This window comes from Phyllosticta citriasiana (assembly GCF_038021145.1).
Source record: "Phyllosticta citriasiana strain CBS 120426 chromosome Unknown IWZ02scaffold_5, whole genome shotgun sequence".
NCBI classification, from domain to species: Eukaryota; Fungi; Ascomycota; class Dothideomycetes; order Botryosphaeriales; family Phyllostictaceae; genus Phyllosticta; species Phyllosticta citriasiana.
Genome location: NW_027117282.1, coordinates 209,636 through 229,016, shown reverse-complemented (window position 1 = coordinate 229,016; position 19,381 = coordinate 209,636). Strand labels below are relative to the sequence as shown.

General features: G+C 56.6%; 8 protein-coding genes across 8 annotated transcripts; 4 read left to right on the top strand and 4 right to left on the bottom strand.

Moving 5' to 3' along the window:
- Window positions 1-2: 2 nt before the first annotated feature.
- On the bottom strand, window positions 3-4,399 carry IWZ02DRAFT_221000 (uncharacterized protein). The gene is made up of 5 exons (XM_066762814.1): window positions 3,959-4,399; window positions 3,771-3,890; window positions 642-3,721; window positions 293-591; window positions 3-235 (listed from the first exon to the last, which is right to left on the bottom strand). Exons 1-5 carry the CDS (start codon window positions 4,165-4,167, stop codon window positions 188-190), a joined length of 3,756 nt encoding a protein of 1,251 aa, XP_066623539.1. The 5' UTR covers window positions 4,168-4,399; the 3' UTR covers window positions 3-187.
- A 206-nt stretch (window positions 4,400-4,605) lies between these two features.
- IWZ02DRAFT_220920 (peptidyl prolyl cis-trans isomerase cyclophilin) lies at window positions 4,606-5,419 on the top strand. The gene is made up of 2 exons (XM_066762812.1): window positions 4,606-5,021; window positions 5,072-5,419. The coding sequence occupies exons 1-2, from the start codon at window positions 4,701-4,703 to the stop codon at window positions 5,207-5,209; spliced, it is 459 nt and encodes a 152-aa protein (XP_066623538.1). The 5' UTR covers window positions 4,606-4,700; the 3' UTR covers window positions 5,210-5,419.
- Window positions 5,023-6,245, bottom strand: IWZ02DRAFT_447864 (uncharacterized protein). The gene is made up of 5 exons (XM_066767307.1): window positions 5,871-6,245; window positions 5,801-5,816; window positions 5,652-5,714; window positions 5,576-5,588; window positions 5,023-5,513 (listed from the first exon to the last, which is right to left on the bottom strand). Exons 1-5 carry the CDS (start codon window positions 6,009-6,011, stop codon window positions 5,423-5,425), a joined length of 324 nt encoding a protein of 107 aa, XP_066623537.1. The 5' UTR covers window positions 6,012-6,245; the 3' UTR covers window positions 5,023-5,422.
- A 431-nt stretch (window positions 6,246-6,676) lies between these two features.
- Window positions 6,677-7,045, top strand: IWZ02DRAFT_375856 (cytochrome c oxidase, subunit VIb; the record flags this gene model as incomplete). Its single annotated transcript, XM_066764846.1, has 2 exons — window positions 6,677-6,790; window positions 6,890-7,045. Coding segments are annotated over 2 exons (270 nt in total), but the record flags the coding sequence as incomplete, so codon positions are not given.
- Window positions 7,046-8,730: 1,685 nt separating this feature from the next.
- IWZ02DRAFT_376071 (uncharacterized protein) lies at window positions 8,731-10,323 on the top strand (the record flags this gene model as incomplete). The annotated part of the gene is made up of 1 exon (XM_066764866.1): window positions 8,731-10,323. One exon carries the CDS (start codon window positions 8,731-8,733, stop codon window positions 10,321-10,323), a length of 1,593 nt encoding a protein of 530 aa, XP_066623535.1.
- Window positions 10,324-10,588: 265 nt separating this feature from the next.
- IWZ02DRAFT_220881 (uncharacterized protein) lies at window positions 10,589-11,733 on the bottom strand. The gene has a single exon (XM_066762810.1). The coding sequence runs from the start codon at window positions 11,483-11,485 to the stop codon at window positions 10,628-10,630; it is 858 nt and encodes a 285-aa protein (XP_066623534.1). The 5' UTR covers window positions 11,486-11,733; the 3' UTR covers window positions 10,589-10,627.
- On the bottom strand, window positions 11,734-13,608 carry IWZ02DRAFT_220885 (uncharacterized protein). Its single transcript, XM_066762811.1, has one exon. The coding sequence runs from the start codon at window positions 13,489-13,491 to the stop codon at window positions 11,983-11,985; it is 1,509 nt and encodes a 502-aa protein (XP_066623533.1). The 5' UTR covers window positions 13,492-13,608; the 3' UTR covers window positions 11,734-11,982.
- A 692-nt stretch (window positions 13,609-14,300) lies between these two features.
- Window positions 14,301-16,679, top strand: IWZ02DRAFT_447853 (uncharacterized protein). The gene is made up of 3 exons (XM_066767306.1): window positions 14,301-14,738; window positions 14,798-14,900; window positions 14,956-16,679. Exons 1-3 carry the CDS (start codon window positions 14,695-14,697, stop codon window positions 16,423-16,425), a joined length of 1,617 nt encoding a protein of 538 aa, XP_066623532.1. The 5' UTR covers window positions 14,301-14,694; the 3' UTR covers window positions 16,426-16,679.
- The last annotated feature ends 2,702 nt before the right edge of the window (window positions 16,680-19,381 follow it).

The window sequence follows — 19,381 nt, the reverse complement described above, 5'->3', positions numbered from 1 at the left end:
TGCTGTAGTGCTATGCCGCTTCTGTGCCTTCTTGTAACGGGAGCAAAATAACGAAGAAGTGTCGACCATGCATACTGAGACTTTTAATGCTACAAGGAAAAACTCAAAAGCCCGTCATCATTCATCCTCTAGGCCATTGTGCCGTAACATCATGCCTCTCGACATCATCACATCGCCCGCTACTCCCTTACGCGGGAGTGACTCTACTCATCTGAATGAGACGCTTGACGCCGACCTGTAACCTGATTAGTCCAAAATCGAAAAGATCACGAGATGCCCGATATCAACTTACCATCCAGTTACTGCCCTCGTCATTCTTGTTCTTCATGAGCTCCGTAAACAGCGCCTGCGCTTCATCATACCTCCTGCCTTCAATGTGCCTGCTAAGCTCGACCATCTCCTGGACCGTGTCCGGCTTGAGCAAATCGTCGTTGTTGAGGTGGTCAAACAAAATGCCCAGGCGCTTCTCCGTGTCGAGAACCTGCGGCATGAAGTTTTGGGGAGCACGCGCCTTGACGCGGGCCATGTCTGCAGCCAAAATCTCAAAGACTGGCTTCGCAGCGTCGGAAATGTGAGAACGATCACCGGGGGCTGTGAGATTCATGAGCCAAGATCCCAGTAATGAGCTACGCTAGACTTACGGTGCTTGGGCTTTGGCGGAGGCGGAGGCGGTGCCGCAGCCGAACTGTTCGACTGGCCTGTTCCAGGCCTCTCTATGCCAGCAGCGGCAGGGGGTGGGCCTGCCCTCGGAGGCCCACTCGGCGGACCTGCACGCGGCGGACCCTGAGGAGGCGGCATGGGGCTTTGCGACGGAAGCGCCTGTGCAAATTGTTGCTGTGGTGCGTACGGGTTAGGTGCAACTTGTCTCGGCGGCGGAACCATCTGAGGTGCAGGCTGCGCATTAGGAGACGGCGCATAACGGTTGGTCGGCGGTGCTGAGGTTGGCGGAGGGTTGTACGGCGAAGGACCACGCGGGATAGTCGCCTGTGCCGGGTACTGCTGGGGCTGTTGTGATGGCGCATACGCAGCCGCGGCTGCTGAAGGGGGCCTCCTGGTAGGATCCAACTGGGTGGTTGGCGAGCCGACCTGAGCAGGGGAACTGACGCGAGGAGGTCCTTGAGGGGGTCCCTTTGGAGGCGGGGGAGGCGTTGGCCGCCCTTGAGGCATGTAGGAGGATCCGCCGGTCGGCGGAGGTGAAATGACATTCGGTGCCTGATTGGGGAACGGGGACGTAATGGCACCACCGTTGCCACCTGGAGTGCCCCGACGGGAAGGCTGTTTCGGACCAAAGCCCTCGGGAAGATCATTCCAGGCAGAGACGTTGGCGGCCTGGGACGGCGGAGGGCCGACAGGAGACGAGGTAGATGCCCGAGGAGGGGGAGGAAGAGGCTGCTGTTGCTGTTGCGGAGGCTGGAATCCACCGTATCCGTAAGGGTTGGGCTTGGGGATATTGGCATGCGGCGCCTGGTAGCCGACAGGAGTGTAGCCACGAGCAGTATTGGAAGCTCCGTAAGGCGGCACAGGCTGGGTCGGCTGGCCCACGGGAGCATAAGGGTTGGCAACGGGAGCGGGAGCGGGAGCAGGTGTGGAAGCTGCTGGGCTTGCGCCAATAGGCTGGTATGCGGGGATGACACGCTGAGGCCTCTGTCCAACACTGGTAGCCGTGGCAGTCCTCTGGTGAGTAGGTTGAGCAGGAGCCTTTCTCGTAGCCATCCTGACCCTGTTACGCGCGAGCTCGGCCTCGTTGTACTTGTCAGGGAGAAGGTCAAGATACTTCTCAGCCTCTTGAAGCTGCCCGTGAGACGCAAGCAGGTCCGCATATTCCGCGTACTTGGCGTATAGCGGGGCGAGCTTCCAGTCCGAAGTCTTTTGGCGATCTGAATCCTGGAACTTGGTGACTTCGCGGAAGATAGTGACCTTCTCAATAAAGTTCTGAAGAGACCTCGCATGGATTGAGAAGCTGGTGTCGCCTTCGTTGTGCTCAATTCCGGCAGCCTCGCTCTCTTGGAGCTCCTGAGCCCAGTTGCCGACAACCTTCTCCAGCTTCGAGCCAGCCAAGTAACAGAAAGAGGCGTCTTTCCTCAAAGACGCTGCACTTCCAGATTCTTGAATGGCCTCTTCCAGGCGGTCACCAAGGGCCTCGCATAAGTCTGGGAAGTCGGACTGGTCTGCGTAGGTGCAAAGGGTAGCCATCACTTCTTTCCAGTTTTCCAAGTCAGCGTTGTAGACCACATCCCACAGGTTTTTTCCAACAACGGAAGCCAACAGACGCAAGTAGTTTGGTCCGTCGGACTTCTTCTTAAAGTAGGCTGATTGAGCCTTGTCGATACACTTTTGACCACCGCAAATGGCAATCATGAAAGCATCAGACAGGCGGTCTTCCTCTAGGCAAATGTCCAAGGCCTTCTCGAATTGGCCAAGCATCAAGGCCTTGGTAATATCCTTGTCGGCTTCCGTTTCGTTGCCAGTAAAGATTTTGAAAGGATTGTTCGTCTTAGCGCCCTTCGTAGCAGCCAAATCTGCCAAGAAGTTGTCACTGTCTCCCGACTCCTCAAAAAAGGAGGAAGGGTCCTTTTCCAAAGTTCCGTTCGTCTTGGCTTCTTCTGAACTCTCCTCGGTCTTTTCGGCTTCAGCAGTTGCGCCAAAGCCCAAGTAATCCACAAGCTTCGTCCGGGATCCGGATATCAACGTCTCAATGACTGTCCAGTCGGCCTTCTCCTCCTCGGTCTTGGCCTCTGAAATCTTGGCCTCGCAAATGCTGGTCAAGTCACCGCTCTTCAAAGCCTGCTCAAATTTCTCGGTGGCCTTTCCGATGGCCGAATCAACGGCAAACGTCGAAATGCTGATCTTGGACTTCTTGGTCGAGGCGTCGGTGCTCAGCTTGACCAACTTGCCTCCAAAACCAAAGGAGGCACCAACTGGCTTGCGCAGCCACTTGGGAGCTTGGGGAAGAGAGAACGTCGCCACTTGCGGCTGCGTCTGGGCCCTGGCAAAGAAGTCTTCACCGTCAAGCGCAGCAGCCGCCTCCGTGCCAACATCCGCTTCTTGCTTTGTATTCTGGAGTGTCTGCACAGCAATCTTGCCATCGAACGAAGCAGTCGCAAGCAGGTTCGGGTTGTGGGGGTTGAATTTGGTCTGGAAGGTCCAGTTGGTGACCACTGGAAACTCTCCAAGAGCCTGACCACTGTGCGGGTTCCAGCAAATCGTCCTGTTGTCCTTGCCGCATGACAAAAGCAGGTCGCTGTCCGAGGTACACCAGGACAGAGAAAGCACGCCTTGGTCGTGGCCCTTGAGAATACGCTCAGGGGCATTGGAGTTGCGCAGGTCCCACATCAGAATGAGAGGTTCTTGGTCGTTGGGGACCGCAGTCATCAGCTTGGTGGGGACGTCGGGATCCCATGCCACAGCACTGACAGCCTTTCTCTGGAAATTATTGAGGATAAGGTTCTCCTTCTTAGTCTTCAGGTCCCAGACTGTAACAAATCCGCCACTGCTACCGGTGGCCAAAATGTAGGGGACCTTCTTGTTCCAGTCGAGAGCCTCAAAGTCGTCGGCGCGCGCAACGGAATTGCCCAGGCGAAAAGGGCTCGGGTTGTTAAGGTCGGTAATGTATAGCTCGCCTTTTGCGCCGGCAGTGGCTAGGAGTTCGGGTTTGAAGGGGTTGAATTGAAGCGCCTTGATAGCAGCGCTGTGCTTCTCGGTCCGGGAAAGGATGGCATCGCTGTGAATATGTTAAACCAGCGCACCATGACTTCGAGACGTTGTATTACCTTGAACCCTTCAGAAGCTTGTCCGCATCCCAGAGGTCCAGACTTCCGCTTTCCAGAGCTCCAGCTATAACACCCCTCGGACGGTCGTCACTGGGAAGGCCCCAGGCAATGTCGTGGAATCTTGTTGGCAAAAAGTCAGTGTCAACAGCTCGAAAATAGGTCGGAAAGAGCCAATGCCTCTGGCGCACCTGGAATCTGCGCTTATGCTGCCGGCGGGTTGGAGCTCCACCGACTGGCTGGGCGAACCAAGAGCAAGGTCCCAGATCTCAAGCTGGGTCTCGTTGGAGAAGTCAGCGTCGACGGCGCCAGCCTTGGTTCCCGTAGCAATTAATGGCGGCGCGGAACCTGGGGACCAGGCGAATGTCGCCGTCCTGGGGATTTCCCGCAGGCGGACCATGGCTGTAGGAGGATGCAACGCGTTGGTCCGATGGCAGTGGGGAAAATGGGAGGAAACAGTAGACCGGGGTATCACAGAGGGAGAGCAAAGCTGGCGTAGCTCCTCACGAAAAGCCAAAGAACGGTGGGTGTGCGAGGTACGTGAGAAGAATATGTGAAGAGTCCAGGGCTAGTTTACCTGGATGGTCAAGGTGGCCTCGCGGGACAGGGCGCCAAGACTGCATGGCTCGTTCGAGTGGACCCGCGGGCAACAGCAACGCGGTCCGCCTCAGCGTAACCACCAACTTTGCGATATAGCATCCAAGTGCATTTTACCGTCAGGTCTGGGATTCTGTGACGCTTGAAGCTCTCGAAAAGTTCAGTAAAGCTCTCCGACAAGTTGCGCCGACTGCAGCTCCATCTCCAAACCCAAATCGCCGGACCGCCGCAAAAGCCAACATCCGCACGTGATATCGACCTTCGAACTTTCGGCGTCCTTCACTACAAACTGCCCACATACCCTGCGTGGACTATCAACGAATTGATTGCGCTAGCATGGCCGAGACTGCGCGCCTCAAGGCGACCGTGTACGTCGGTGGCCTGGACTCTGCTGTCACGAGCGAAGTGCTGCACAACGCCTTCTTGCCCTTTGGCGAGATTGTTGACATCTCGCTGCCTAAGCCTGATCTGCCATCGTCGACAGATCCACACCGCGGCTTTGGCTACGTCGAGTTTGAATATGCAACAGACGCCCGGGAAGCCATTGACAACATGGATCAGTCGGAGTTGTTTGGGCGCGTCATCAAATGCGCTGCAGCGAAACCTCAGAAAGATGCAAACGAGGGCTTGGGAAGCAAGACTGCTATTTGGGAACAGGTTTGTAAAGGCACAGTATTTTTGGTTTGAAAAGCTAATAATTCTATCAGGAGGGCTGGCTCGCAAAACATGCGGTCAGCGAAGACGACCGCAGGGCAGTTGAGCAAGCAAAAGCCGATGCAGATGGCGCCGTGGATCCAATGCAAGGACTAGAAGAACTCGACGTGGCCGGCCCAAAGCAAGCATGATGCTGCAAGACTCATTTATTCGAACAAAAACACGGCAGTGCAGTTGAGAGTGGCGAAGACGCGTACAGAAAACGAACGTGCCGCAGAAGCCTGGTGAAGTTGGAAAAGGGAGGACGACTGATCAATCCAATCTGTACAAAGAAACCAATGGGCTTTATTCGCCCATCTTCTCACTTTCGCTTCATTTCAAAATACCCCAATCCGTCAAGCAATTTACTCGCGGCGACCCGACCTCTGGAGGCGCAGAGTCTTGTCCCTGAAGAGGGCCCTGACGACGGAGAAGATGGCAGCACCGACGGCGACGCTGGTGGCGGATGTCAAAATGATGATGTAATGGCGAGGTATTCTGGGTGGGATGGATCTTACGCAAGGACAATACCTGCGAAGCAGAAATGAATTAGCAAGCTGTTCAACCACGCATGGGATCAATTCCAAAACTTACCGAGTGGGATCAACTCGGGAGGAATCTTCTTGAGGGTGCGCAGACGCTGCGAGATGGTATGCGCTATGCGAAATCAGTATGGTCCCGGTTTGAGAGGTGGCGGAACAATTGGGTTCTGCCAGAGCGTCAAGGGCGAGGGCGGCTCATACCGGCCTGTTCCTCCTTCTATGCGCAAGTCAGTGAAGTGTTATAGGGGCTTTGGTCGCGGCACAAACTCACGGGAACGGGAGTCCTGAGACGGGGAGAGGCCCTGAGGTTCAGGAAGCGAGCCTGCATCTGCTGGCGAACGGGGGCAGCAAAGCGGATGGGCTTGACGGCCCTAACGGCCTGGAGGCCGATCATGCGAGAAGGCGCAAGCATGGTGCGAGTTGGTTGGTAGAGTGGAGAGGGTAGGTAAGGCAAAGAGATGGTCGTCGACGACCTGGACGATGGAGAAAGGGAAGCTCAAACCAGCGAGTCTAGCCCGGCGGGCCGAAGACGTCCAGTAGTCGGCGGAGAGGGAGGGGGAGCGGAGCGGATGCCAAGGACGGGAACTCATTCCGCCCGGAACAAGCCGCCGCTTCTTTCGCTGCGCCTGTCGAACCACCTCCCCGTCGCCCGTCGAACTTCAACCGACGTCAACGCTCCCTCTCTCCACTCACCCGCATCTCTCAATCACACATCCGTCACCATGGCCGACGAAGAACGCGAGACCAAGCCTTTCAAGTTCGTCACTGGTGAGTTCTATCCGCTCCCTTGAGCTCTTCTGAACCAAGCTGACCATGCCTTTGCTATGTAGCCGGTACGTGTACCTCCAAATCTACCCCGCGACGCCTGAGCTGCGATCTTCTGTCACCCCCCATCGCAGTCGCAAGGTCTGAGTGACAGGCGGCTCGAATGGTCTCATTTGCACGCCATCCCCGCGTTCGCGATATTGCCGAATTTGCCGGGGCCCGTTTTGCAATAATGGACGGGAGAATGGCCCCATTGGCCATTAGAAAGTCAACAGACCTGGCTGATTTGACGCTTTTCTCGCGCTGGATCTAGGCTTCGACGCCCGCTTCCCGAACCAGAACCAGACCAAGCACTGCTGGCAAAATTACGTCGACTACCACAAGTGCGTCCTTGCCAAGGGAGAGGACTTTGCTCCCTGCCGTCAGGTATGTCCATCTCCTGCCGCACCAATTGCACACGGCAGTTTTCTCGGAAGGTTGCGAAAATGCGCTGGATTGACTGTTTGCTGATTTGTTGGGTTGTAGTTCTACCTTGCCTACAAGTCCCTGTGCCCTAGCGCCTGGACCCAGAGGTGGGATGACCAGCGCGGTAAGCCGACCCATTTTCCAGATCTTTCATGGGAGAAATCGACTGACGTCTTTGCAGAAGCCGGCAACTTCCCTGCTCGTTTGGACGAGTAGAAGCAGCATCAGTATCGGTCGATGGTAGACAAAGCGCAGTGGGGGCAGCAGTGGAAATCCCCCTAATTGAGGCCCTGTATCATATGCAGTTGCAATGCACCATCCGCTCAGCTCATAGAATCTGACTTTGGCCATCCGTTAGCTGGAAAAGAAAATGTGGGAATTGATTGACGCCCTGTCGACGACCAATCACAGGGGATGTGATGACTACGGCAGATTTGAGATTTGACCAGTGCGGACACCACCCAACTGCACTCTCTTTAGGGTATCAGAATGCCGTCTTGTGGCTCGTAGATGGACATAACTAACCTTCCAAATCACAGATTTGGCAATATGCCACTGCATTGCAAAGCTATAGCAGAGCTGCTTCACATCTGTTCTCTGCCTTCACTCCACTGTCTCTGTTGTTGCTCTGTCAAAAAAGCGCCCACCTTGCAAAACGTAGAGAGATACCGTGGAGGCGTCCATAATCGACACCTCATGCGTTCTCCGCACAAAACATACGCCGCCGCCTGTCCAACTTGTTGAGGACACCTAGGTGCATCCAGGTGACTCCTTTCCTGTGAACCCCATCATCACGCAATTGTCGTGGCCTATCCCTCCCTCTCCCTTCCCCCCTTTCGCTTTAGCCATGACTAAAGATCAACCAATTTGCCATTTTCATCGCATCCGTCGGCCAACAGGACAATCAAGACCCAGAGCGCTCTGGAAGGAACTAACTACCGGGTAGAGCGAGCCAGGCTCCTACAATGCGTACATCCATTGGAGCGACGACCGTATCATGAATGGAGGAGTCTTATTTCAACGTCGGCTGCTGGTCTGACTGGACCATTCATCATTCACTGTCGCTTTGCGCAGTCACCTTCCGAATCCATCGGTAAATACGCAGTGAAGTGACGCTGACGTGAAGACAACCCACGGCAGTCTCGACAGCGGTTTTCGGCGATTGCAAACGACAGTCTTTGTAAACACTAGATAGGTACCGTACCCTGTGCAAACCAAACCGTAAGTTCAAAAGCGACCTTACGAAACGTCCAGCCAAAACCGGTCCGGTCCGTCCCTCCACCGCTGCTTGCCAAGGAAGCCTCCGCATGATCCCGGACCTCTACCTCTCGATTCATCTTCTACATTTACACACTCTCATGCCGACCCCATCCCGCTAATCCAATGTAACGGACACGAAGCATTGGACTTCGTCGTCGTCTCGTCTGTAGAGTGTTTGGTTTGGTTTGGTCAATGAATTAGACTTCTACGTGCGCATCGCACATTGTTAGTCATCGTCCCGAGCAGCGGACCGGAAGCGTATCCTTTCATGCGGACAGGTTTGATCATCATGTACACGACTCCAGCCAGCCAGCAAGCCAGCCAGCCGCACATGGGCTGAAACAAAACCACGACGACGGAACCTTTTGCCATGACTGCCTTTACTTCACTCGATTCAACGACTGCCGGCGATTAAGTGGGAGCGATGTCGTCGGTGTCCTGCAGCAGTTGTAGTTTGAGTCTGCCGCTTTGACTGCGGTCGTGTCTGACAGACGTTGGACTACTGCGCAACGCTCGAGTACAAAAAGAGGAATCAAACGTTGCGGGCTGAAGTGATGGGCCTACCAGGACTTGCACTCGGACGAGCAGCAAACGGGCTCCTGTCCTTCTCGCTCATCACCAGGCTAAGAGCAGGCTACAGCATGCTACCCAAATTCGACTTTGAAGAGACGGCTCGGCCGGCATCTCCCCCCAGCGCAGATGAAGAAGAGGAGGGCGAACGCGACGCGCCCAGCACTACGGCGGCCTCCGACGACCCTATTCAGGCCAACAAGCTGCATCGCGTGGCGTACACGGGAGCGCTCGTCTTCAACCTCGCGTCCTTCATCCTGCCCGCGCTGTACAGCACGCTGTCCAAGCTGTGGGTCGCTAACATCGACTCCTCGCTCGTCGTGACAACGGACGCCTACACGTACATCGGCGTCGTGGCCGAAGTCCTGAACGAGGGCCTGCCGCGCGCCGCGTGGGTCATCATCGGCGACAAGGCATCGCGACCGCTGGCGCAGCGGCTGCAACTCACGCACACGCTAATCCTCTTCCAGGCGGTGCTGGGACTGGTCATGAGTCTGGCTTTCGTGGCCGGAGCGCGCGCCTTTGCCAAAGGCTTCGTGCCCGCCGACGTGCGCCAGCTGAGCATTACGTACGTGCGCATCGGCGCCTTCAGCGCGTTCAGCAGCGCGATTGAGACGGCTGTAGCGGCGGCTACGCGCGCCCTCGATAGGCCTGATGTCCCGCTGCTCATCAGCGGTGTCAAGTTTGCCGTTAACATCGTGCTGGACTTGCTCATCATTTCGAAGGTGCATGTGGGCACGCATCGGCCCACAATAAATATGCAGGCCGGCATCCAGCTGGCATGTAATTTGGCGTCGGCGGCCGTTGGCCTGGCGTACTTTCTCTGGCGGAACACGTTGAGGTTCAGGAAGCGGCGGCGGCGGAGGAGGCGGCTTGAGGGAGAGGAGTGGGAGGACGAGGGCCCATCAACGTCGACGCGCCCCAGCGCTCAAGCTCTCCTGATCCTCCTCCGTCCTGGCATACTAACCTTCGTCGAATCAGCCATCCGCAACGCGCTGTACCTGTGGCTCGTCCACAACATCGTCTCCATGGGATCGACCTACGCGACAGCGTGGGGCGTCTTCAACACGATCCGCTGGGGCCTCGTCATGGTGCCCGTCCAGGCGCTCGAGCAAACGTCGCTGACCTTCATCGGCCACGCCTGGGGCGCATGGCGCCGCAGCATCGGCATCGACGTGCTGCGTCCCCCCAAAACCGCACCATCCGCGCTCTTCCCCATCGTGCGGCCCGCTATCGTGTCTCTCTTGCTCGCCCTCGCCGTCGAGGTGCCGCTGTGCGTCTTCCTGACCTTCTTCGGCGCCCGCCCCTTTGCGCGCTACCTCAGCGAGGACGACGCCGTGGCCGACGTCACGGCGCGCATGTGGCGCACCATTGACTGGTGCTACGTCTTCTATGCCATGTCGACCATGCTGGCGACCGTCTTGCTCGCCACCCGGCCCCGCTGGTACCTCTTTCAGAGCTTGGCCAGCAACTTGTTGTACGTGCTGCCATGGGCCATTGTCTGCCAGACGGCAAATCTGTCGGCTGACATTGCCTGGACGTACCACCGTCTTGTCTTTGGAGGAAGCCTCGTTTTTAGTTTTGTTGATATCCTCATTGTCGATGGCCTGTGGGTTTGGACCTTGTTGGCTGGGAAGATGAAGCTGGACGTCTTCAGAGGATGAATGAATGTGGCGCCTTTTGGGATAAATTTAGCGGTTGAAGTTTTCATTCCCCAATAGTGTGATGGTTTCTTCGTGGTGTGGATGGATGTATTGAGCATTGCGGAACGTAAAAAAAAAAAAAAAAAAAAAAAAAAAAAAAAAAAAAAGAGGTCGAGTTCTGAGTGTGACTAAAGTCGTTTTCTTTGTGTTTTTGCAAAGGCAAAATAAAGACGTTGTCAGCCAGTAGCTGGCGAACTCAAGGAACGTTCAATCCTGCGGCTCCGCCTTTCCAGTCCCATGCTCAGGCTATCGAGCAAGATACGGCTCAGTTGCGCCATCGGGCAACGACAGGTTCGCCATAGCAGCTCGGATGGCTCGACGGGAGTAAACTGGGCAGTTCTTCAAGGACACTAACACGATCAATCACTTCATCAGCATCGCTCAACCCTTGTTCTGACATGATGATATTTAAGTCGGGAATCAAGATTAGAAGAGGGAAGAAAGGGGAGGTCGAAAAGGAGGAAGCAGGAATATTGGGCCCAAAGAAGCAATGGCTACCCCAGAAGGAGGAAGAAGTCAGAGGGCCGGGCGCGGGGGAGAAACAGCAGGGAGTGAACATTAACCATCGGAGAATAGAGAAGGGAGGAAGTGAAAAAGGCACAAGGAGTCGAGGTAAGAGACGTGAGCCAAGGTAGGCCGAAGCAAAACAAGACCCAAGTCCACAAGCTTTAACCTGCCGACGGCTTCCATGCTGCCATTGACATCCAACCACGGGAGCTGGGCTCGTGGTCGCAACGGTAAAGACAAGAAGCGAAGAACGCCAATGGATGAGAACACGTCTCTCGTTTTGAAACACGAAGATAAGAAGGGGAATCGTCTGACTGTTGTTCCAATGTCGATCCGCGCAGTAACTAGGGTGGAAAAGGGCATTGAGATTTGGAGCCGCACAAGAGATGTCTATGAAGATCTCCAGGGAAAGAGAATGGCCCTCCAACATGTGACTTCTGTAATCGTAGATGGACTTCTGAAAAGTAAGAATTCCTCCAAGTCTTGAATGCCTTGGACATGGATGATTAAGACCGTTAAGTACGTTCGGCAATACATGCCGTATGTTGGCCTTGCAATCGGTAGTGACGGGGTTATGTAGACAACCTCCTGTCAACGAGGAATAGGACAGCGGCATCGGTTCCGTTCCGTCGCAGCCGTGGTCGGCTTGCTCGATCGGAGGACTGAAGTGTCATGTATGCCGGAACCAAGTGGAAAAGAGTAGAGGAGGCAAGAGCATGGGCTGAATACCGCAAGGGCGGAGGGGGGAAGGTGCTCGAGGTCAATGCAAACGCAAGAGCGAACCAAGTGAAGGTGGCAAGTTCGTCATCCACAAGCCGCAGCGTGTCCGATAATGTGCCCCTGCAGATCATGTCGAGCATGTTGCAAGGTTTGGCGCGTTGAACCGAACCGAGCCACGGTTCTCTTTCTTCGGCTGCGGGGACTGCTGGCACTGGAAGGGCTGGTACACTGGGACCCTGGACCAGTCCGCTGCGGGAGCAGAGCTAAAAGGTCGAGATGGTACAGGACAAGTTCCGCCGATGGTGTCGGATACGAAGATGGCCGAACATGGATGACAGATGTGAACTTCGGTGCAGATATGGATGCGGGGAACCACGGATCTGAGAGGAATCTTCAAGTCTCACCCAGAGCCTGGCGGAGCATTTCGTTGCCATGGACCATGTTTTCCAGGAATTTGGCAGCCTCAATGAGCACGGCACTTTTGCTGAATCCCCCCGCCCTGAGACCCGGCACAAGTTCATTCAGCGCGCCGAAGCCAATCTTGATGGCGTTCCGGCGCTTTTGCTCGCTTTGGATATGGTTACTGCGCTTCTGCTCCTCGGTCAAGTTCTCTCGCCGCTCCTTCTGTCCCAACTTGCCCTTCTTTGCAGGGCTCTCGGCTCCCGAATCTCTCAATTTCTTGGCGCTGCGGGGGCCCACGCTGAAAGAGGCGGCGCGCTGACCGCCTGCACTAGTGGGTGTGGAGGAGCCGAGACGAGCGGTCGACATAAGGCCGTTCTCGGCAAGAGTGCGACGACGCTTAATGGGCCCACCGCCTGGACTTGCATTGTCAGAGGTCGAATCTCCGTCAGACATCTGGGTGCCGGGGTCGACGGGCATCAAATCCGCGAGCATGCGCTTGCGATTGGTCGGCTGCTTGACGTGATTAGCATCGTGGTAGCTCAAAGGTGCGCGCTTTTGAAGCGTTGGACTCGGCGGCTGCGTGTTGGGCTGGGTACTCGGACCACTGCCCGCGGGCTGCAACACCTGCATGTCGCTCACCAGCCTACGTACAATGGCGTCTTCCGTTTGAGTCGTCTTTGAGTCTGGGCGGAAGCCGTTGTTGTTGAAATTGGTATCGGAACCGAATTGCGGGGGAGGGCGGGGGCGGACAGGCACAGATGTCGCACCATAGTAGGGATGGCTGTGGGAGGGCGCTGTGCTGCGGCCCATGTTGAAAAAATTGAGAACAGTCGGGGTTGCGCCGTCATCTGCGCACGTCACGGGAGCGTTCGTGTTTTGGTGGTCAGCCGTCGAGGTGAAGGGGGCGGATGTTGGAGGGCTCGGCAGACTGGCACCGGGCACGGATGTAGTGGGATGAGGTTTGCTGAGAAAGTTCATGTCATGAGGTTGTGAGCTCGACATGAGAGCCGTGGCGGCGCCAATGACCTCGTCGGACGCGCGGGTTTGCATGCTCCCATTGCGTGGATGTTGCAAGTAGTTATTCACCGGTTGGTGATCGATATGGCCAAATATGGCGACGTTCTGGGAGGGCTCGGAGACAGTGCCATGAAAGGTTGGCGCCGAGTCCATGAAGCTGAAACCCCCGAAGGAGTCTGTCGAATGATGATGTGATGGCCCAAAGTCATGATCTGAAAAGGTGAAATTGTTTGAGCCTTGGTTGAAGGGGCCTTGGTCAAAAAAGTCCTGTAGCTGGCCAAACTGAAAGTCATTCAGCAAGCCCGGACCTGGCGCTTGGACGTTTTCAGCAGCTGCTGCGTAGTCGACGTCCCCTCCGAAGGTCCCCAGCATCTTGTATGGGTCGGTGTACTGGTACCCGAAGATGTTTTCATCCTTGCCGGGCACCTGGTTGGAGCTCATTCCGAAAAGACTAGCCGACGGTTGGTTCACGAGCGCCAACATGAGGATGGAGGTTGGTCGTAATTGAGGTAGGTTTTTGGTCAAGCAGCGGTCGACGGCAGGGTTATACGCAGGTGGCAGTCGAGGTGGGCGTTTTCATGGCGGACGAGGTCCGAATGCAGACGGAGAGGACGTGAACGAGGACCGACAAAGTGGATGACAAGTCGTGTCGAGTCTCGAAGACGGGCCGGCCGAGCATGGACGACGGACGCTTCAGAAATCGCGGGAGCTTAGGAGGCTAGTCGAATGGTGTCGAGGGCGGCGGACTGGGAGGTGGTGACGAAGGCGGAGGTCTGGGAAGAGGTGGGTAGAAGAGTAAATGTTTTGGAGGCCAAGACGGCGAGGGCGAGATGGAGCAGGCCGGGTTGAAGGGCCCGGGATTGTTCATGCATCCCAACGGCGGGCAGGACGAGCAGGTCAGGACAGGCCCTTGGTGTGGAGTGGAGTGGAGTCGAGTGGAGTGGAGTCGAGTCGAGTCGAGTCGAGTCGAGGCCGAGTCGAGGTAAGAGTAGGTGGAGTGAGGGACGAGGAAAGCGGGCGCGCGCCAGCGGAGGATTGCTGCAACATCAACCATCACATGTCAGAGCACTCACTCACTCACTCACTCACTCACTTGGACTAGTAGTATCTTAGGCCTGACTGGACCACCGAAATGCCCCCAGCCCCAGCCCCAGCTCCAGCCCCAGACCGTCGCCCGCGCACCCCTGCCAAAGACGACGCCGGCACTCGACAACGCTGCACGCACAATCTGATAATTTGGATTCCCATATTTGCCGCGCCGGCGCTTTTGCATTCTCTGCGTTCGTCTGTCCGCGTCGCCGTCGCCGTCGCCGTCGCTCATCGCCAGAGCCATCCCCATCGCCGTCGCCGTCGTCGTCAGCGTTTCACCACGCCGCCGTCTGCTCTGCTCCTACATAGCTCCGGCCTCACGCGTGCCAGTCCAGTGGCATACCATTCGAGTCCAGTTAAACGAAGACGACGAGGGAGAAAAAAAAAGGTCGATGCCCTCCGGCCGAGGCCTCCCCCTGCTCGCTCTCCGCACTGCCGTGTGACCTCATGCCTGTCTGGTCAATTGATGTCCAAAACTCCCTCCAGGACCGAGACTCTCGAATCTGAAGAGCCCAGGCGACCGAGCCTCGGTCGACCGCGCTTCTGAACTGTTCCTCTCTCTCCTCTTTTCCATTCCCAAGAAGCTCCATCAGCATCATGGTCGCTGACCGCCGCCCTCCGCCGCCGCAGCTGCTCGCGCCGTGCGTCTCGTGGCTCTGGTACAGTGCTAAGAGCATGCCCGTCTAACAGCTCCCCGCAGGATCCTCAGGGCCTACCTGCTGGCCTTTGGCTCGACCGCTGGCCCCCGCATCGTATCCCTCATCCTTGCGCTGCTCCCCCACAGCCCAAAGCATCCCCAGAATGTAAGTGAGATTGCCTTTTGGCCACTTCGACTCGCTGATTGCTCCCAATTTCAAGCTCACCATTAAGCTGTGGCAAGCTCTGAAACAGAGTGCGGGATGGAACCGCTTCCCTGCTTTTTGCGCCATCCTGGTCGGCGGCTCTCTAGCCCTGGAGGGACCGTTGCGCCCTCTTGCAAATCGGTCCCCATCCTACTTCCGCCTGGCTACCAGATTTCTCTCGGCCTTCGCCGCCGCTCACATTGGCTTCAATCTGCTTAACAGCGAACCAAGCCCTCCGCTGCCCTCCCAAGACGGGTCCGCCGCTCCGAAACTCAAGGGGACCGGTCAATATGGAAACCCCCGATCCTCGAGCCCGGTCCTATATCCGACTGCACCAAGAGACGCCCCTCCCGCCGCTGCAACCAGCGCCGAGACATTCGCCCTCGAACACGAAGATGATCTTTCTTGCGACTTTCGAGCCATGGTCGAGCCATCGCTACCACCCTTGCTGGCTAGAGACGTCTATCGACCGCACTCGCTGCAGCCGCTGGCCGGCAAGACGATTGATCTCACTCTCTTTGCCGCAGTACGCGCCCTCGACTTATGTATTGCTCCCGCGGTCGCAAAGCGCCGGAACAAGGCAGCTCGCATTATTGCGGCCTCATCCAACACAGTCCTATTCGTCCTGTCCTGCTACATCATCATGCGCGCCTGGTTCTACGCCCCCAATCGTCTACCACGCTCCTACAATCGCTGGATCTCATCGGCCGCACAGCTCGACCTACGACTGCTCCTGGCCCTGAGGCACGCGCGCTACGGGCATTTTAGGTACGGCACTGAGACGGGCATTGGGCCCCTACTAGGCTCCATGTGCCGGGACTACGGTCTCCCTTATGAGTGGGGCAACCCGGCCAAAACCGTGCCAATTCCCTGCGAGCTAGTCCACCAGGGCGTAGGGCCTAGCTGCGAACACCATTTTGCCCACCGCTTCGGCAAGTCCTGGCTTTTTGCTGCCAAGATGTATGTTCCAATGCAACTGCTCGTGTGGATTCAAAGGTACGCCATCTCGTCGCGCCACGGTACTGCTGCAAAGGTAGATGCTCTGCTCAAGTCACTGCGCGAGGGTGCCCGCTCCTCTGCCTTTCTCGCCACCTTCATATCGCTCTTCTACTACGGCGTCTGTTTGGGCCGCACGCGACTCGGGCCCTGCGTCTTCTCTTCCAAGACCGTCACGCCGCAGATGTGGGACAGCGGACTGGCCGTGTCGGTCGGCGCGTGGCTCTGTGGTTGGTCTGTCTTGCTCGAGAAACCGCACCGGCGAACCGAGTTTGCCTTTTTCGTCCTGCCTCGCGCGCTCGCTGTCATGCTGCCCCGTCGGTACGAGCGCAAGTACCTTGGGCGCGAGCGCCTTGCATTCACCTTGTCTGCGGCCGTTATCATGACGGCGGCGGGCGAAAAGCCAGAGCTTGTCAGGGGCGTCTTTGGAAGCGTCTTGTCCGGCATTTTAGGTACCGGGCACAAGAGAGGAACAGCAATAGAGGGTTAGACGTTTGTATGCTTGTTAGACGGAGAAGCAACTCTGCAAGGACCGGATCGACCTAGAGATGTTCTTGCATCTCACGATGTACAATTAGTGTACTGTACTTTGGCCGTACCAGGCGCAAAAGAGAATCTCTTTGCTCAACCAAAGACAAGAGCAAATCAAGTGCCGCGGCGGATTACCCCGTACTCCCCTTCTCAGTCCGCGTATCGCGCCCTTCTACACGCACACGATCACATCTCAGATGGCGAGAACAAGTGCGCCAGGCGCAAAGCACAAAGCTGGCTAGCGTTATCCGTCACTGCAGTCTTCAATGCCCGTCCATCCATCCATCCATCCATCCATCCGTCCGGCCATTACAGCACAGCATGCAACATCACCACCCCCGTGACATCAGAAATACCTAGGCCGTTGGTTGCTGTTGAGTCGAGCCATCGCAAGCCTGCAGTTTACTGACTCGCAGCAGCACCGTCAGAGACATGACATTGCGGCTCGCAGCAGTAGCGAATGAGCCAGTCACACCTTGTATGTATGTACGGCAAAGGCGCATCATCTCGATCCTCCATCTTGCCCCACAATAACCATGACTTTAACCACGAAATTGCATTGTCTGCGTTTGTGGGCTAGCTTTCCCGTCAGAAACATTGTGCACATCTGCATGCTGCGTTACAGTACTAGCTGCTACACGGCTGGCTCAACCGCAATGCCGCGCTGCAGTGCAGAGCAGTGCAGTCCGCACTATACTGTGCATGTACTCACCGCAAGTACCTCAGCACAATACATCCCGCCAGTAACTACCGGCATACTAATCAGTGCCTAAGCCGTGCACTGCACTGACGGTACCATTGTATTCCATTGCTGCCTGGTGGGTACCCACCCGCGCCCTATGTACACTAGCAGACGGACGGGTTCCTCATTATGTACCCCGCACGCAGGAAGAAGACGTCTCTTTTGCCTTTCAGCCCTACGCAGATTAACCCACGCGCGTCCTAGGGACAACGGCAATGACTCGATGCAGGGAGGGCATCGCTCGATCTGTCGGCTCTTGCCTGTTTCGGCGGCCTACTGGCTGGCTGGCTGGCTGGCTGGCTGGTTTCCTGTTTGCTAGGAGTGAGAGGGTTTTTGCTCTCGCGGTTGCTCTCTGTCTCTCTCTCTTTGAGTTGACGGGCGATGCTGTCGTACTTGGGAATGATTCAGGAAGGAGATTCGGGATGTTGCGATGAGATGAGACTGGGGCCTTTTGGCGCTTCGTCTGGAGCATCCGCGATGCACCAAACCAAGACACAATGCTGAGTTGGATCTCTCAGGAGTCGCATGGGTGCAAAGGAGACGTCCGAATCCTTTGCGCACCTCACCCGCGATCGTGTTCGAGCTTCGCGCCGTGCCATAGAGCCACCACTCCCTCACGACCTTTCGTCCTCGAATTTTTGCCCCCCTCTTTGCGCGTGCAAACGTCGCGATTCTTCTTACGGCCGTTGGCAAGGTTGGTCGCGACAAGGTAAGGTAGGGCCCGCCCGCGCGCCCGCCGCCAAGGCCCCTCGAAAAGGCGACTGGGACTTGACGACGATGACTCGAAATCCGACGTTGCCTGACCTGGCTAAGGTAGGTATGTGTGGACTTGAGGTGACTGTCGGTGGCGCACGTCATCCGTCGCATCTCGATCTCAAACACTGCGGCCCATCTGTCGTGTCCGTTGTGTGCTTTTGCCGTCTGGGGTTCCCGTTCGCCGCCAGCCAGCGTGCGTGACGTTGCGGGGAAAGACGGGACGGAGGGGACCTTGCCAGAGATCCATCCCACGTTGGATTGGTGCCAGAGCGAGCGGGAGCGGAGAAGGAGGCGAGGCGATGATCCATGGCATCCATGTTGCCACTGTACCCCGTGGGGAAGTGCCCACCATCTCACCCCAGACACGAAGAAAAAAAAAAAAAGGATGACTAGCGATGAGGGAAAAGGAATGGGAGGGCGGCTCGGTCCTTCTCCTCGTTGTCGTCCACTATTTCGACCCCGCAACACCACTCACGCGGTACCTACCACTTGCTTGGCCACATTGCTCTGTCCGCCGGGGCATGCACACACTCTCTGTACATTGCCAACCGCCGCGGTACATTGCTTGCGGAGGAGGGGCTGCCCCTCGTCTTCACCTGCTTCGCCAGCTCGCGCGCTGCTGTTGGTAGAAGCCATTTTCGTTCAAGATATTCGTCATTCGATGGACGGTGCGGGCTCCGAGATCACACGATGCCGTCTGCCATGTTGGTAGTTCGACTGCACAGCCTACCTGCCTGCCTGCTTTGCGCTGCTTGCCCCTCTTTGCCTTCTCCTCTCGAGAGAGGGACGTCCCGCTTGCTACGTGCTGGTCGTTTTGCTGCCATGGGTATCGTGGTCGGACGTGTGGAAGTTGGTCGGCCGTGGTCTGTCAGACTGTGGGGGAGTTGACTGCCCTGTTTGCCAACGGCAGAGCTGTTTGCCTGCCCCTTGGTCTGCTAGATATGCAGGTTTTGCTCTACTCTTTCTTTTGCATTGTCTTCTGCTCGCTTTCCATGGCTCGACTGCAATTGACGCGCCTGCGCGTTTCGCGGTCATGGAGCCGCTCACTTTTCAAACTTGACTGACGAGCACAATTTGGAAGAAAGCTGAGAAAACAAGGGGCAAAATGCCATCTGCAGCACTGATCAGCATCACCGCAACAGGCCAGACTTGCAAGACAAGACTGACAGCGTCGCCACGACCTTACTCGCGCTCGCCAACTCGCGCAACCAGAGCATAAAGACATGCCGAGGGGCAAACGACGAGAAAGAATCCAGCGAGAAGGTACAAGACCGTCCACATTACCTCAAACGTTTGACATCGGTAGGAGCCAAGACGCGCCGCGCCGTCCGTCGTCTGCGCCAGCGATCCAGGACTGTCTGCGTGCCACACCACGCGCATAAAGAATCCAGAATCCTCCTCATCCTTCTCCTCTTTT

What these genes read in the sequence shown, in the direction of transcription:
- IWZ02DRAFT_220885 (XM_066762811.1), bottom strand. Translation starts at nt 13,491, where the DNA reads ATGTTGGCGCTCGTGAACCAACCGTCGGCTAGTCTTTTCGGAATGAGC.
- IWZ02DRAFT_221000 (XM_066762814.1), bottom strand. Translation starts at nt 4,167, where the DNA reads ATGGTCCGCCTGCGGGAAATCCCCAGGACGGCGACATTCGCCTGGTCC. An exon ending in AAGCTTCTGAAGGGTTCAAG is followed by an intron (nt 3,722 to 3,770) that starts GTAATACAACGT and finishes ACATATTCACAG; the next exon opens with CGATGCCATCCTTTCCCGGA. An exon ending in TCCGCCAAAGCCCAAGCACC is followed by an intron (nt 592 to 641) that starts GTAAGTCTAGCG and finishes TGAATCTCACAG; the next exon opens with CCCCCGGTGATCGTTCTCAC.
- IWZ02DRAFT_447853 (XM_066767306.1), top strand. Translation starts at nt 14,695, where the DNA reads ATGGTCGCTGACCGCCGCCCTCCGCCGCCGCAGCTGCTCGCGCC. An exon ending in CCGCCGCAGCTGCTCGCGCC is followed by an intron (nt 14,739 to 14,797) that starts GTGCGTCTCGTG and finishes AGCTCCCCGCAG; the next exon opens with GATCCTCAGGGCCTACCTGC. An exon ending in GCCCAAAGCATCCCCAGAAT is followed by an intron (nt 14,901 to 14,955) that starts GTAAGTGAGATT and finishes CCCAATTTCAAG; the next exon opens with CTCACCATTAAGCTGTGGCA.
- IWZ02DRAFT_220920 (XM_066762812.1), top strand. Translation starts at nt 4,701, where the DNA reads ATGGCCGAGACTGCGCGCCTCAAGGCGACCGTGTACGTCGGTGGCCTG. An exon ending in AGACTGCTATTTGGGAACAG is followed by an intron (nt 5,022 to 5,071) that starts GTTTGTAAAGGC and finishes TAATTCTATCAG; the next exon opens with GAGGGCTGGCTCGCAAAACA.
- IWZ02DRAFT_447864 (XM_066767307.1), bottom strand. Translation starts at nt 6,011, where the DNA reads ATGCTTGCGCCTTCTCGCATGATCGGCCTCCAGGCCGTTAGGGCCGTC.
- IWZ02DRAFT_220881 (XM_066762810.1), bottom strand. Translation starts at nt 11,485, where the DNA reads ATGCCGCTGTCCTATTCCTCGTTGACAGGAGGTTGTCTACATAACCCC.